The following is a 15,213-nucleotide window of genomic DNA, read 5'->3' as shown; positions in this document are numbered from 1 at the left end:
TGCACACCCTTTATATGTAAATGAAAACAATCGTTACAGACACCTCTTAACCACCATTACCGACGTGGTGAAATATTAAAATGACACGATTTTGGAGTGCTGGTCATGTCAAAAGGCCACGCGTAAGGGTAAAGCAACAAAGAAGTTGAAGTGCCTCGTTAATGGTGTACCTGTCAATCAGCAATCAAACTGATATTATAAAATCAGGAATTTCCATGAGTTTATATATAGTTACGTTCTGGATATGTTGGTGGTTGCAGTTGTGTGAGAATGAAATGGGTAAGTCTACAATACTTTTTTTAATGAATAACTAAATAGAGACTCTAATTTTCAAATCAGTTTTCTGCGATGCGTAAACCCTCAACTGAACGCTTCAAATCGATGAAACTACACACATCCCGAAATTTGTTATTTGATTCGCGATTCCCAGAAAAATTCCCAAAACAGGTAGACTTGGGAAGCATAAATTAATACAATATTATTTTATGAGAACAAGTTCATTGATTGTGAACTTTCTGTTGGTCGTTTGGAAGAAAATTTTGAATATTTGCATTCATTGATTTTCAGAGATTCGCAAGTTCAATCGTTGACCCTCATTTTCTCTATGTAACATGTCGTCGTCAATGTTAAAATCGTAGTTGTTCTTAAAATTTGGCAAGCATAGGTGGATTTAGTTTTCTGTAGCTCAAAACTTGTTTTATATTCCGAGATTCTCGTTTTAAAACTTCTTGAAGTCCTTTCTATATAAAGTTCTGGGCATGATCCTTATGTTGATTCATAGACCCATGAATTTTTATTTTTGTCCCTTTCTGACTTGTTCTTTATATGTCTACCCAAGGAGTTACCAATTCCACAAATTATGTTAATGTACTCTTTTGTTACTGGGCTTTTTATTTGAGTGTTTTGTAGGTGTTAGTGTTATTTCTAATGTGGGAATATATACTTGGTTTATGGCCTGGCTGAAAAGTTTTTATCAAAGATATGATGAATCATGCTAGGGTTGAAGTTGTTGTTTACTGAAATTTGATTCATCAAATTTATTTTCGTATCAAAATTTTCTATGCTGGCGAGTCTGTGGATCATGCTATAGTAAGCTGCTAATTTTATGTTGATGAGGATAATTAGAATGGTTTATTTTTTCAAATGACAAAACACAAGCACTACAGAAAAATCCTTAAGGCGCTCTTAGAGCGTTCTCAGGAAGTTTATTCCACATGAACGTTTATTCCACATGAAATATTTTTTAAACAGTACAGTTCGAGGTGTACTGAGTTGAACCTCAAAACAATGAGCAGCCACAGTCCGTCGCGTATTTCTGATATGTACCGCTCTTGTTGGAATCAAATGTTCCAAGTCACTTGAATATTTATCATGAAAGTATCTAGAGAAGAGTGACAAATTTCCAACCTTTCTTCGATCTGAGGTCTGATCTGAGCTTTATAAAGCATCAAAAGTTGCTGAGGGGTGTACAGTTTTCTGGTTCGGAACAGTGTTCCAAGCTTTTGAGAAGCAGCCTTTGCAGTTCAAGCGACATGATTGTGCCAAGACATATTGGTGTCTATTTCAACCTCCAACAAATTATCGAAGCAGAAAGCGGAATTGTCTGACCTGACATTATTATATCCGGTTTGGAAACATTTATATTTTTGGAGAAAACCGATCTTTGTGTTTCTGTGGCATTGAATTGAACACCAATTCAAAATTACTTCTAGATTCTCATTAACATATTCAACCTCTCTGCCGGTGACGATTTACATCTGGAGCCGATTTCCTGGAATCCAAATGTTATGACAAAACAAGTGTGCTGTCGTCAGTAGAGCAATATATTGGATTCTTGGGTTTTTCCAAAATCGAGAAAGGTTAATGCAGTCAAGCTGCATAAAAATCAAAAGATAAGTACTATTCTGATCATTCCCATATTGATTTCAATTTAAGAGCCACCGGTAGACAGTCTATTGGGCATCGTCAGTACCGGTCCTCGATTGAAGACAAAAAGAAAAGTACTTGATAAAAATAACTGCGTAAACGCAAGCGGGATATAAATGAAACGACCTATTGGTGTGACACCCAAGTCAACTTGCCAAGTTTTGTCAGTGTTGGTGGTTTGACCAATCAACCGACAACTGCGTTAGCAGAAATTTGGGAAGCTATGGTTTTTGGAAATTTCAAACCAAGTTACTAAACTAGTAACTCATAGATTTCTAAAGACTCTTGTTTGAATATTCGAATGGTTTTGCTAACTTAATCAAAAATATTAATCAAAACTCTTCACAGACTAACGAGGATCAATAAGCAGAACGTGATAGTGAGATGACCAAGTGAAAGCATCGGTCTACGGGACAATTATAAGCAACTATCCTTTTTGTCGATTCTCTGTTGTTTGATATTATCAATCACAGTAAACCTAATTCAATGTAGGAACATTAAAGATTTTTCTATAGCGCTTGTGCATCTCCACAATAATAGTAACGTAATAATTATAATCCAATAATCTGAAAACTGACAAATTATCAATTCGTGTCCACGCCTTGTACTGATTTTCATTGGTTTCAGGTAGAACTCTGCCTACTCCTGTTCCTTGCAGAGTGTGTGGTGATCGATCCTACGGCAAACACTATGGGGTCTATTGCTGCGACGGTTGTTCTTGTTTCTTCAAAAGAAGTATAAGGAAAAATGTTCACTATACTTGCATTAGTGAGTGAATATTCTTTTTTTACTACTCACAGTGGTACTTACTCGATTTTATTTCATGCAGCCGGTATTGGACGGTGCACCATTGACAAGGCAAGGAGGAACTGGTGCCCTTATTGCCGATTGCAAAGGTGTTTCGCAGTTCATATGAATATTGCAGGTAGGACTTGGGAAAAAAGTGACTTCATGTCAATGATTCATGAAAAAATTCTACTTATAGCTGTCCAGGAAGAACGTGGTCCAAGAAAACCAAAAAACAGCAAGATGCTAACGCATCCCAATAGTCCACAGTCGATTCAGGAGAAGCTTGACGTAATCACACCTACTGAAACATTTCCATCCCGAAGTGCAGAAACCTACCAGATGTATGAGATTGCTGCTCATATTTTCTTAACAGCCGTGAAACAGGCAAAAAGAAATTCCGGATTCGGCAGTCTGAGTCGGGAGTCTCAAAATATTATCCTAGGTATGATGTAGGGGTGTCTCAGTATACTCTGTAACAAGGGCGCATCTAGGATTAAGTTTCGGGGGGAAGGGTTTAATTCAACATATAACATTTATGTAAGAAACAAAATAGTGTATTCATTAAAGATGATATATTTACATATATTTACCAATTGTAAAACAAAATTCGTTAAATCAACATGCAAAATTCATGTAAGAAACATCTTTAAAGCAAACATGATATAAAACTTTGACGATCCATACGGTTGCAGCCTTATAGTATCATAATAGTGTAACAAATTGATAAATCAACTGTCTTCAAAAAATGTTTTTCCAACAATATTTCACTAATCATAAACTAATTCATTTACAACTCTTAGTAACTAACGCTTAATTTATTTCCACTATTTTAATTTCTTGTTTAGACGCTGGATTCACTTTCTGAACTGCCCTCTTGGGTCGGGAAGACGTTTTTACATAATGTAACAGTCCTTTCTGGAAAGTTGTAGTCGTTTTGGTACTAGAAAATTACAGGATATTCTCGACTGCATTATTTGGCGGTGATGTCATGTGTTTGTTCGTCTGATGTATCGATCAGGAGCGGCTTCAGATTCGTTACAATAGATATATTGGATGACTGATGACCAGTGGGCTTATTTTATATTAGTAGTAGATAGATAGTAGATGTCATCTACTAGATGAGCTGATTTTACAATTATTATCTATGTATATATTATGAATCTCGGGGAGCTGCGACCCAATGGATCTCTCTCCTGGGTGCGCCACTGCTGTGTAATGGCCGCTGTAATTCGAAAGTGCATATAGATTATAACGACAGGGAGTCACAATATCTGCTGCGTAATTGCTTATCTTTCAAAATGAATTACTGAAATACAAGGAAACTTATGGACTATAGGCACTTTGTGCATTATCTTCTCGAACACATCAGTTGAAAGACCGTGGTTGGATATGAAAATCTCTTCTGAGAAAATCGGGAGATGGTAGCTTTGTTTACTCCATTTTGGGTACATCATAAGAAATTTTGATATGATTTGTGGGTTCAGGAATATTTCACCTCATTTTTGAGTGAAACGAATTAGTAGCCAATATCGATGTGCCATTACCTCTTTGAATAGCGATAGTAATTCTTTGAATTGAAAACTAATAAGCTATGTTGTCGTCAGTGGAGTTCATCGTTCATTTTTTTCAACAATTCAGGAGATACGAAAACACCAAAGGTTTCAATTACAACAGGAAAGAAAAAGTAGGAACTTGGAAATATTCACCAAAACTGAAATTTTTCAATTTCGGTATTTGGCTCTACCGCTTCTATTTTGAAAGATATAATAAAAGGCAGGAGATTTTTCAGTACTGTTTTAGATCTGTTATAATCTGATATGCACCAATTTGAAATGCAATGTTTCGTTCATTACATTTCATCATCATTTTTTTTTTAATTTTCATATCAACACGTTTTTATTAGCTTCACCTGTATGTATGTATGTTAGTTTGTTTGCTTGTAACTCTCGAACTCGGGATGTGTGTTTGACAGATTTATCGCCATTATTGCTTGGTCTATTCGCGGGCAGATGGCGATGTACGTATCGCCATCTGTCCGCCAATATCGACATTATTGCTCGATTCTATTCTATTTCCTCATTTGAAAAAAGTTTTTTTTTATAACACGCGCGCCTGCTGCTTAATTTGTAACCCTCCTTTGCCCGTCTGCTGCCTTGGGCTTGGTAGCTGATTTTCAGGCTCCTTCTCCAGAATCGGAAATTATCAATGGTCATTTTTCGAAACAATATATGGCTGATTGATCCCAAAGTTCAGATAAAATAAATGTAGTTCAAAAAGACTAAAAAACACGCTTTTATAGCATAAGAAACTAAAAAATGGAAAATAAATATAGTTTTAAAAAGTAAAAAACACGCTTTTAAAAAACATCGAACTGAAAATTTAAAAAATTTTTTTTACACAAGCCTAAAACAATAACGAACGAAAAATACTGTTATCATTGTGAAAAAAGCGTGGGCGCTTTGTGCCATATTTTTGTATATCAAGCACCCGTCCCTTTTTTCACAATAATACTAGTATTTTCGTTCGTTATTGTTTCAAGCTCATTTAAAAAAAATATTTTTAACTTTTTAGTTCGATGTTCTTCAAAAGCGTGTTTTTTAGCCACTGTAATAACAAATTCAGCTATGTATTTAATAATACAGGTACCTGCATTAACGAGCGAATCGTCACATTGTAAATTGGTTCATAACAAATATGAAACAGTATTGAAATGTCCTCCGCCTTTTGCATAATATCTTTCGAAATGGAGGCAGTACAGCCAAAAACATGAAATTCGACAATTCTAGTTTTTGGCAAACATTTCAATAACAACCTCTGATAGGTATTCTCGATCTGAAAAAAAAATATTTCAGTTTCACAAAATAGGAATCTTCTCTTTAATTAAACCGAACTTATAGGTCTTACATTTTCTGAGACACTAACAGTGGGGTCAGCACAATACAACGACCTGAAAACTGCGATATAGAAGGAATACCATCGATCAGATTAATTACAGTTGTTATATTCAATATAAATATAATTAGAATCTTTATAGTTTTCATATATCCATGATAATACCATTTAGTTTGTGTTTTTTTTAAAAAAATATGAGTTAATTACTGTAAATGTGTTCAATACAAATATAATATTTATAGTTTTTCATTATTTATCGGGTTCAGAAAAAATAGCGTATGCAACTCTCGTGTAATGGTTATTAATACACTCGCATATACCATACAAAACTCGCCTTCGGCTCGTTTCGTATCCCGGTTAATGCTCGTGTCTTAATAACCATCATTACATGATCGTTGCATAATATACTATTGTAGCGTTTACACTTTCTCTATAATCTGCATACTACATACGAAGTACATTTTTATGAAATTGAAAAGGTATATTTTCAGGAGAGACTTTGGCTTTCTACTGCTCCTTCCTTTCTTTGGAAGATTTCCACATTTTTTGTATCAAAATACATTTTTATTCTAATAAGAAGTGGTTCAATGATGAGTCATCTTATTTATTCGGAAAAATTTGAATAAAATATGTTAGATGGCAGCAACTTTGTGACCGAACATGTGTGTTAGATGTTCAAACCGTCTCACAAAACTAGTCGTCACACAGGGGAATTGAAATAAATTGAATTGATATTGAACAAACCAGCTTTATCATAGGACAGAAAAAAAATTATATAGGAGAAACATGTGATAACAAAACATTTCATTAAAAAAATATAGTTTCTATTACTGAAGATTTTCTATTGAATCCATTTCTTGTGGAAACTGATCATGAACCAACTGTACTGAATTGCTGTTTTGAATTTGATATTATATATTTCAGGTCATCTATGGGCTCCCCTTTTCATATTGAGAGTTGCATACTGGTCAGAGGACATAGAACACGTCTTTTATTTTCTTCAAAGTACGATCAAACATCTGAGGTATCTGAAACTGGACATAAATGCACTGGAACACTTCGAAAATGTGCTGCTCTGTCGAATGGACTTATTGAAAGACGAAGAACAAGTTTTTCTAGCGAGCAATCTTATGAAGTACTCATTAGATAGTCTTGCATTGAGATTCAATAATGATTCTAAATTATTCATCGATATTTTACTGGCCATGCCAAAGTTATTTTACCCTTCAGCTCCTGTTTTGTACTCTTTTCTGTTCAAACCTATTATAGGATTAGTGCCCATAGAAACAGTAATTTCGAGAATTTGAGGGATAAATGAAAATACAATTTTACTCTCGAGTGTATATTTACAATAAAGAAAATCATGTGAATGAACCTGGTTAGAAAAAATGCTCATAAATCTATATAATATAACAACATGTATAGTATTTCAAACATAATAACATTGATTCTCTTAATTAGGGTCTGTTTCTCAGACTTTCGGATTGTCTACTTCCACATTTTGGGTCTTGGGAACAGGCTAACCACATTCACTAGTCTAGGATAGATTCTTTACCATCAAAACTAGTAAAAAAAACTTACAGTACATAGATGTAAAAGTCTAGTCTTTCTTGAAGGACACAATCAATATTGAAATTGCTTATCGTTTAGTTTTTCTTAATATTACAAAGTTTGTGCTTTAAACTGGGGTTAGAGATGAAGAAAGGTATGTGAAAAACAATCTATTATGAAAAAGTAGTGCGACGTCAGTAATTATATGAAGAATTTTGGAATGATCTGTTCCATACTTCAACTCTGTTGAAAATGCTATTTCAAGTTGGTTTTGCAAGTAGTGATAATTCTGTCATATCAAAATTAATATGACTGTGGTCTCTGATCACGTGCGAGGTCTGTTAAAAAGTTGAGATGAATGTTCATATTTCGCAAGCTACGTAATTCAATTAGCAATTTTTCATTTTTTTTTATGTTGGTACCTTTACCTCGGACGTATTTAGCTGTTCAGCATGTTTTGTTTGTTGATGAGAGGCATTTTCTGCTATCGAAAAAAGTGGATCGAAGAATTTGTCTCAAATTTTTTGTAAAAAATGAAATAAAGTGCACAAAGACAATGTTGACAGTGGCGTACAGTGATTGTACTCTAAGTAAGAGAAATGTTTACAAGTGGTACAAGCTTTTCACAGCAGGTCAAAAAGATATGAATGACGACACTCGGCTTGGACACCCCAACATATAAATAACCAATGAAAATGTTGAGAAAGTGAGGAAAATTGTTATGAAGAATCGTCAAATCACCATAACAGAAGTTGCTGAGGATGTCGGCATATTGTTTAGCTCGTACCATGCAATTTTTTCGGAAAATTTGGACACGAAATGTGTGGCAAAGAAGTTCATTCCAAAATTAAGGAATCTTGACTATAAAAACCGGCACAAGCTTCGCCCAGGAATTGTTGAATGACTTCAAAGGCGATTCAGATTTACTTAAAAGGGCCATAACTAGTGATGAATCATGGGTATATGGTTATGATATTGAAACCAAAGTCCAATCGTCCCAATGGAAGAGCCCAGGAGAGCCAAGGCCAAAAAAGCACGCCAATTTCGATGAAATGGTAAAGGTTTGCTCACTGTTTTCTTCAATTACCGTGGTACAGTGCATCAGGAGTTCTTCCCATATGGTCTATAAGGAGTATTATCTTGGAATTAAGCACCGCTGGCGAGAAGTAATTCGAATGAAACGACCGGTATTTTGGAAAAACAATGCATGGTATTTGCATCACGATAATGCACCTGCTCAATCTTCATTCTTTGTTCGTATTTTTTTGTCAAAAACACCACCGTTATGTTTGTCGCAGCCACCATATTCAGAAGATTTGCACTCTTGTGACTTTTTCATGTTCATTAAAGAGCCCATGAAAGGACGGCGTTTTGTGACGATTTAGGAGATTAAATCCGAATCGCACCGACGCCCTGATGACTTTGACAATTGTGGAACCAGCCAAACGTCACACCCATGCTCAATTCCTAAAGAGATGGAATGAAATCAAAGGATGCAGGATCACCCCGCCAGGGTAATCCTGCACCCTGGATCTTGCCAGGATCACCCTGGGCGACCCTGGGAAGCTGGTGCCGAAGAAATATCTGGCGATGAAAAGGAAAAATCTACGCTTAACAGTAGGATTTCTGACTGGCCACTGTCAACTAAGGAAACACATCCACAAGTGGACACACCTCTATGGAGAATGTGCGAATGTCCGGAGTTATCGGCAATAAGAGAGTGTGTGTTCGGTGAGTCTTGGCTACATCTGCCGATATATAGGAGATATCTCGCAGATACCTGTCCACCTTCCTGGAAAGGACAGGATGGACGATGACCTAGGAGGACAACTCCTTGGGAGGATGTACCATGGGTCACATGTGGCCTAAGTGCTGTGGGCCTACACTCACCTTCCCTACCCTACAGATACAGACAGAAAACCAAATCGCTTTGAGAGCTCAAAAAGTGATAGCAGAACTGCTTAGAGGATTTGTTTTTGGTGTTTGGTGTTTTTGGGAGCTGTCTGACTTGTCCATTTAGTCTAAGTCTCCAGAAAACACTGCAGCCTCTTGGGCTTATTGCGTTTATTCTCTCATCTTCTCATGACACCCATTCCATCAGTCTCGTTTCCTGTACTAGTTTGTACAGTGTCCATGTTGAATGTTCGTCATATTCTTCTGGAAGTAATTTTGTACTTCCCTATATTGCCTTCTTCCTGTGATTCAGTGCCTCACATTCGCATAAGATGTGTAGAGCTGTTACTATCCCTTCGTTGTATAATCTGCAGCTGAGGTCTCCGTTGTATAGCCCCATTTTATTCAGGTGTCCTCTAGGCGGACAATGACCGGTTAGTAACCCTGTAATCATTCTTAGCCGATCCCTACTACATTGAAGTACTTCTTCGGTTTTTTTCTCGGGCGGCTCCCTAATGAAGGTTCTATTGTGTTTGTTGCCAAGTAATTTTGTCCAGTACTCTGTGTGCTTCTTATTGGTCCATGTCCTAATCTGATTTCATACCAATGATTTTGGTACCCCCAGAGCTGGTTCAGGACCTATATATGAAGTTGATAATCCGTGTCTAGCGCATTCATCAGCTTTATCATTACCTGTGATTCCTGAATGCCCTGGCACCCAGTACAAAGTTAATTTGTTCTTGTTTTCAAGTTCATTCAGTTCTTCATGGCATTTCCAGACCAGTTTTGATTTCACCTTCGGGTTTGTCAGAGCCCCAAGTGCGCTCTTGCTGTCTGTTAAAATATTGATCCGCTCATTTCTTCGAGGTCTCAATTTAATAAGCCTTGCACACTGCAAGATAGCATACACTTCCGTCTGTGTATAGTCCGGATGTGTATAGTCCTAGCGGATTGGAAAAAAAGGTTAGCACAAGTGTATTATATCTGAGAGAAACAACTTTGAAGAGAATGAAATAGAAATTGATGAATAAATGAAAAAAATTGAGAAAAATGAAAAGCAACTTAATTTTTTCACAGACCTCGTATTTGCTCATTGAAGTGTAAAAATATCCAGATTATTTTTGAGTTCATATAGACATTGTTCAAACATCAACTTTTTATATGAACATTAAAATGCAAGAATATTATTATCACCGTGAATCTTCTTCAGATTTTGGCAGATATGTGATTACCTGAAATATTTTTAAATGATTTAGTTTGAAATCTTTCCAAAGATTCAATTAGGGAGAAAGGTTGAAAATAGCATTTAATTAGACCTGGTTGAATTGACAACCTTCAAACTTGAAGAGATGCATTTGAAAATGAGAGAACCGTATTTCAAACAAACGGTGAAACTGAAATATCTGTCGTAGAATGAATGCAGAACAAGTACTTTTTTCAAACACCAGCAATACAATTCCACCAAGTTGGGGTCTTCAGGAGGAACGCCCGTTGAGAAGAGTATTGCATTTCTGGTGTTTGGTAAAAGTGATGGTTTTGGAACTGTATTTTGTTGATTACTTCTAGATAAAAATATAATATTGGAGAAAAAGTGAGTTTCCATGACAGAATTTCAGAATACACAAAATTAATTTAATTTATGAGGAAATTAATTGATTTGAGTTCAATTAAATCACTAATTCATAAGATTTATTCGAATTAACTAGTGACACTCTGGTAACAAGTAATGACATTATGGAGTAAAATAAGTCAAAATTCAAACAGAATTCAAAATGATTTTTCAAGTATAAGTTTATCGAAATAATACATTGCAAATATCGTGTGTGTAGGTGAGGTTTCGAAATACTTTTCCCATAATGGTCAATTAAATATGTACATGTTTCGCCTTTTTAAATGAAATCTATCGATTCGTTTCACAACATTGTAATTTCCTAAACATTATATTCATTCCAATTCAGTTGACCATTTTGAAAATGTGAACTCTACATGTTGCTGCAGAATTTGTGGTTTCAAACATTAATGAATGCCACAAACTCAATTCGCAATTTTTCTTTACGTTTTGACACCGAATCATTCGCCATTATTATTCATGTTTTGGCACCGAACCATTCGCCATTTTTGAAAATCAATATGTTTTGTAATACCTGTAAATCTGTAAATTCTATACAATTTCATTTTGTTAAAGGAAAGCAAAATAAAATTAGAATTTGTCATTGTAGAGATCACAAGACGTATGACCTAGACAGGAAACAAAAATACAGTAAAATACTTCAAGAGATAGAGGTAATTTGGGAGTTCTTGAATTGAATGAAGCAAATTCGAACGAGTAATGTGTTTTTGAGTCAAGTTGTTACATTTTATTCGAGATATAAATAATGAGATTCTGTTGAATTTATGACCAAGTAGTGTTGCATTTTCTTCTGCACTGAAGATGACACTAGTTTATTTGACAGTACCGCTTTCATCAATTCTAAAGTCTATAGTTGAATCACATAGTTCTGTTCATAAGGAAGATTAACCTACTGAATCATATTCTGAATTTTTGCATAGGTTAATATCTTTCACAACTGATTCTTCATTCGTCAGGAAAATTTTTCTGAAAAACTAATTCAAAAAGAAGAAACATATGGAAGACTAAATTACCTCTCAAAATATTGAAGTTTATCATTTGTATATATTGAATTCAATCTTTTTCTCATTCATTATGAAGGGGTATGAAACCATGTTGATTGAATATAGAAAATGTTTTCGAATGTGTCGAAATGTGTCGAAATTGGCCAATATCATAGTGGAGTCAAAATTTCCAAAACAGCGAAAATCTCTGTGAAGAAAAAATTTATCGTCCTTAAGTGTCATCTCTTCTGATGACCAACAATCAAGGTTATTGTCAATTTTCTACAGAAAACTGTTTTGACATTTGACTTAGAACACAAAAACATACTATCAAGAAATTATAGGTGGATAGGGAAGAAATTCTACAGATTGTAGACTTGAGAAATTGATGAATAGGTAATATAAAAACTCTAACCCACGGAAATCGATACAAACCACAACAGTAAATGAAAACAGTCGACAGAACTTTGTTTTTGTTTCACCATCAGAATTAGTTTCAGTATGTCCAGTAGATGTCGAATCTGGATGATGAACTACCCAAAACAAATACGATCGTTGATGTAGATTTCCTGATAATACTGATTTGCGAAACTGGTTGAATTCTATTGGAGTGAATATTACTGGAGTTTTATCCCAACACTGAACACTTCGACACGTGTTTCGATCACTAAGTGATCGTCTTCAAGAGGAAGATTAAACAGATTAACCAAGAGGAAGATTAAACAGTTTAATCTTCCTTTTGGAGATGATCACTTGGTGATCAAAACAAATGTCGAGGTGTTGAAAATAACTCCAGTAAAATTCATTACAACATCAAAGTCCATTTGAGTGAGTTTCAACAGCAAAAAATTTAATCTAAGGAAATTTAATGGAGTAACGCAGGTAATGTGATCAGGTGTAATCAACATCATGAATTTCAATTAGGTATTTGAATTACATTGGATCAGACTTTTCCGGATCACTGGATTGGTGGGACACTTTCGAATGGCCACCACGATCATCAGACCTTTCGCCGTTAGATTTCTTTCTGTGGGGTCATTTGAAAAGCAGAATTTACTGTACTCCTCCTGCATCACTCGAAGATTCACGGCAACGAATCACAAATGAATGTAGCCAAATCACTCCACAATGCTCCACAATGTTTGAGAACGTTTCCAGCACAATCTCTATTATTGCATGAAAGCTGGAGGCGCCCATTTTGAGCATATGCTAACATGAGAATGAAGTAAGTAACTTCAACTCGAAATTTAATATGGTTCGTCCAAATTTAAAAAACTGTACACCATTGTTTAGAGAATTCCAAGATATTTCAAACGATGTGCGACTCGTACCCTATTCACTATTAAAATTCCAAGAGTCGTTCACCCCTCTGCTCCGAGGTTGAAGTGACGACGCTGTAAATGGGGAAAGAAACTGTCCCCCTCCCAAGATCAGTACCCAAAACCTCCATGTCAAGTTTTCGATGGCTCACCCTGTATTTTATGAGAAAAGCTATATTACCCGATTTTTATTCGTTGCTCCGAAATTTTTTCTCTGATTTTGATGAAACTCAAAATATTTCAGATGCAAAAGATTTTTAATAATATGGGATTTCAAATAACAAATACAGTGACACCGCAGGTAGTTATTATGTGATATATAGTATTTTAGATACCTATACAAAGTTTCCATATACTTCTTCAAAGTCGAAGAATCAATCATCTCTGAAATCGAAGTCATCACTTTTGATACACCCTTCATTACATAATCATATAACAAGTATTTTACTGTACAATAACTTCTTCAGATCAACATGTTTTATAATGAAGCGTTCTTCACAAGTTTCTTTATTGAGTTCTGAAAATGGAAAACATTGTTATTCGAAACGTTAATAGACCAAAGAAAGATAAGTATAGAAATTTCATTTTTTCCAGACTAATTGAACTCTACAGTAGTTTATACGCAGTAACACTTCAGGATGAGCTGAAGATGAAGGAAGATGTTAAAATTCCATTTTAGTCTTCTGAACTGCACCCCCTGTAATATTCTATACTTTCACTCAGCTACGTTTATTTTTCGAATTGTGGAATATTTTGAACTCCAAAAAACATTGAGGAATACAAATTATCGCAGTTACCATTTAACTAATAATTTCAAAATGAGGTTGGTTCATTTTTGCGAAAAACCCTGTATACAGTTTCGTTTTTCGACGATCGCATTTTTTAAGCAATCCACCATTTTTATAACGAATGACTTTTCAATGAAACATGGATTTTTTGGCCTGTTTTTCCTCTTTTTCACCATATCACCAGCCGTACTGTAACTTTCAGAAAACAATTGATAATACAAGACTTACTTTAAGTTCTCCCTATCTTATTTCAACCAGAATTTATTTAATCCTGTTCACATTGAAACAATTTATGATTTTTCTTATACTCATTCTATTTTTTGCCAAAACTATTTTATATACTGAATCAGAAACCTCCTTTTATAGAATTATTTCGAGAATTTGCTAATGATTTCCGCCACATCTATGAAAAAATTCAGAACAAGATTCTGTAGATTTTATCGTTCTCCTGTCAGCCAAAAGGCTCTTAACTTTATTTTCATAGAGAATTAGGGTACATCTATCTAGTGTCCTAACTCGAGCTGAATATCGATGAAACTAAGTGATTGTCCTCGAATGTCTCCTGTTTTTTGTATCCTGGAACCTCTATCAGGTTCCTCCTTCAGCTAGTGGATCAGCGAATCCACGGATATGGACAAAGTGCACTGGATCGGCGACGACGAGGGAAGCCGTAATGGAATCTCCTCGATTTTCTCCAAATCTGCCGCCCCTGCAGAATTCTGCTTGCACAATCTCGGGCTTATCTGAAAAATCGGAAAACGTCACATTTCAATGGAGCGTATACGTTGAGGGCGGAATGCGATTTATCATCGCCGTTTGGGCCGTTCGAGTATAAATTGGGGTATCTGTGGAGATTGAATGTAATTGAATAGAGTGCCGGAGTTGAGAAAAATGCGTTATTCATTCTTCTGATATTCATTCAGGAGGTTAGTTTCAGTTGTAACATGTATGCCTCTAAATTTTTACATTTGGACGAAGTCTCAAACTTTCGTCCAATTTGTCTTTTCCCCTCATTAGCCAAACTAATAGAATAACTTGGAAAAAATCGTTTGACTGATTTCTCAATATCACGTAATATAATAAATTGCAAACAATATTGGATTCCAACCGAAAAAGTATACTAATGAAGTCATATTGTCCCTTCTGAACGAAGTTTATAACAATATTGACAATCTCAGTTTAGCTGCAGAAGTGTTTTGTGATTTATCCAAAGCATTCGATTATCTAAATCATGAAATACTGCTCAGAAAATTGTATCATTATGGCATTGATGGATTGACTTATTAGTGGTAGAATTCGATCAAGTAGTTATGCTATAAATAAATAGTCATCAGTGAAATAATACTTAACTGTCTATCAATCCTTGGCAACCATCTCACTATTGCCGTGTTTGTTTTATTTAAATGAAATTTGGCAGCTGCTGTTATAGATTTCTCCACATA

At 35.2% G+C, this 15,213-nt stretch overlaps 2 protein-coding genes across 4 annotated transcripts in view; one reads left to right on the top strand and one right to left on the bottom strand.

Annotated features, from left to right (window-relative positions):
- Positions 1-275: 275 nt before the first annotated feature.
- Hr83 (nuclear hormone receptor 83) lies at positions 276-7,295 on the top strand. Its single transcript, XM_074184260.1, has 5 exons — positions 276-279; positions 2,554-2,694; positions 2,756-2,851; positions 2,912-3,157; positions 6,532-7,295. The coding sequence occupies exons 1-5, from the start codon at positions 276-278 to the stop codon at positions 6,912-6,914; spliced, it is 870 nt and encodes a 289-aa protein (XP_074040361.1). The 3' UTR covers positions 6,915-7,295.
- A 5,644-nt stretch (positions 7,296-12,939) lies between these two features.
- The window catches only part of LOC111508060 (retinal guanylyl cyclase 2), a 307,875-nt gene continuing 305,601 nt past the window's right edge, over positions 12,940-15,213 (bottom strand). For 2 of the 3 annotated variants that reach the window (XM_074184092.1, XM_074184091.1), the window contains one exon: positions 12,940-14,514. In XM_074184092.1, coding sequence (XP_074040193.1) covers positions 14,377-14,514 — 138 coding nt within the window. In that variant the 3' untranslated portion in view covers positions 12,940-14,376. The remainder of the gene's footprint in view (positions 14,515-15,213) is intronic. The other variant, XM_074184093.1, reaches the window with a different exon arrangement.

The sequence above is a fragment of the Leptinotarsa decemlineata genome, unplaced genomic scaffold (genome assembly GCF_025532065.1).
Source record: "Leptinotarsa decemlineata unplaced genomic scaffold, Ldec_3_MD MMD2_tig00026354_RagTag_RagTag, whole genome shotgun sequence".
In the NCBI taxonomy this organism is placed as follows: Eukaryota; Metazoa; Arthropoda; class Insecta; order Coleoptera; family Chrysomelidae; genus Leptinotarsa; species Leptinotarsa decemlineata.
Note: the sequence above shows the minus strand (reverse complement) of the source record. Positions and strands in the feature narration are given on the sequence as shown.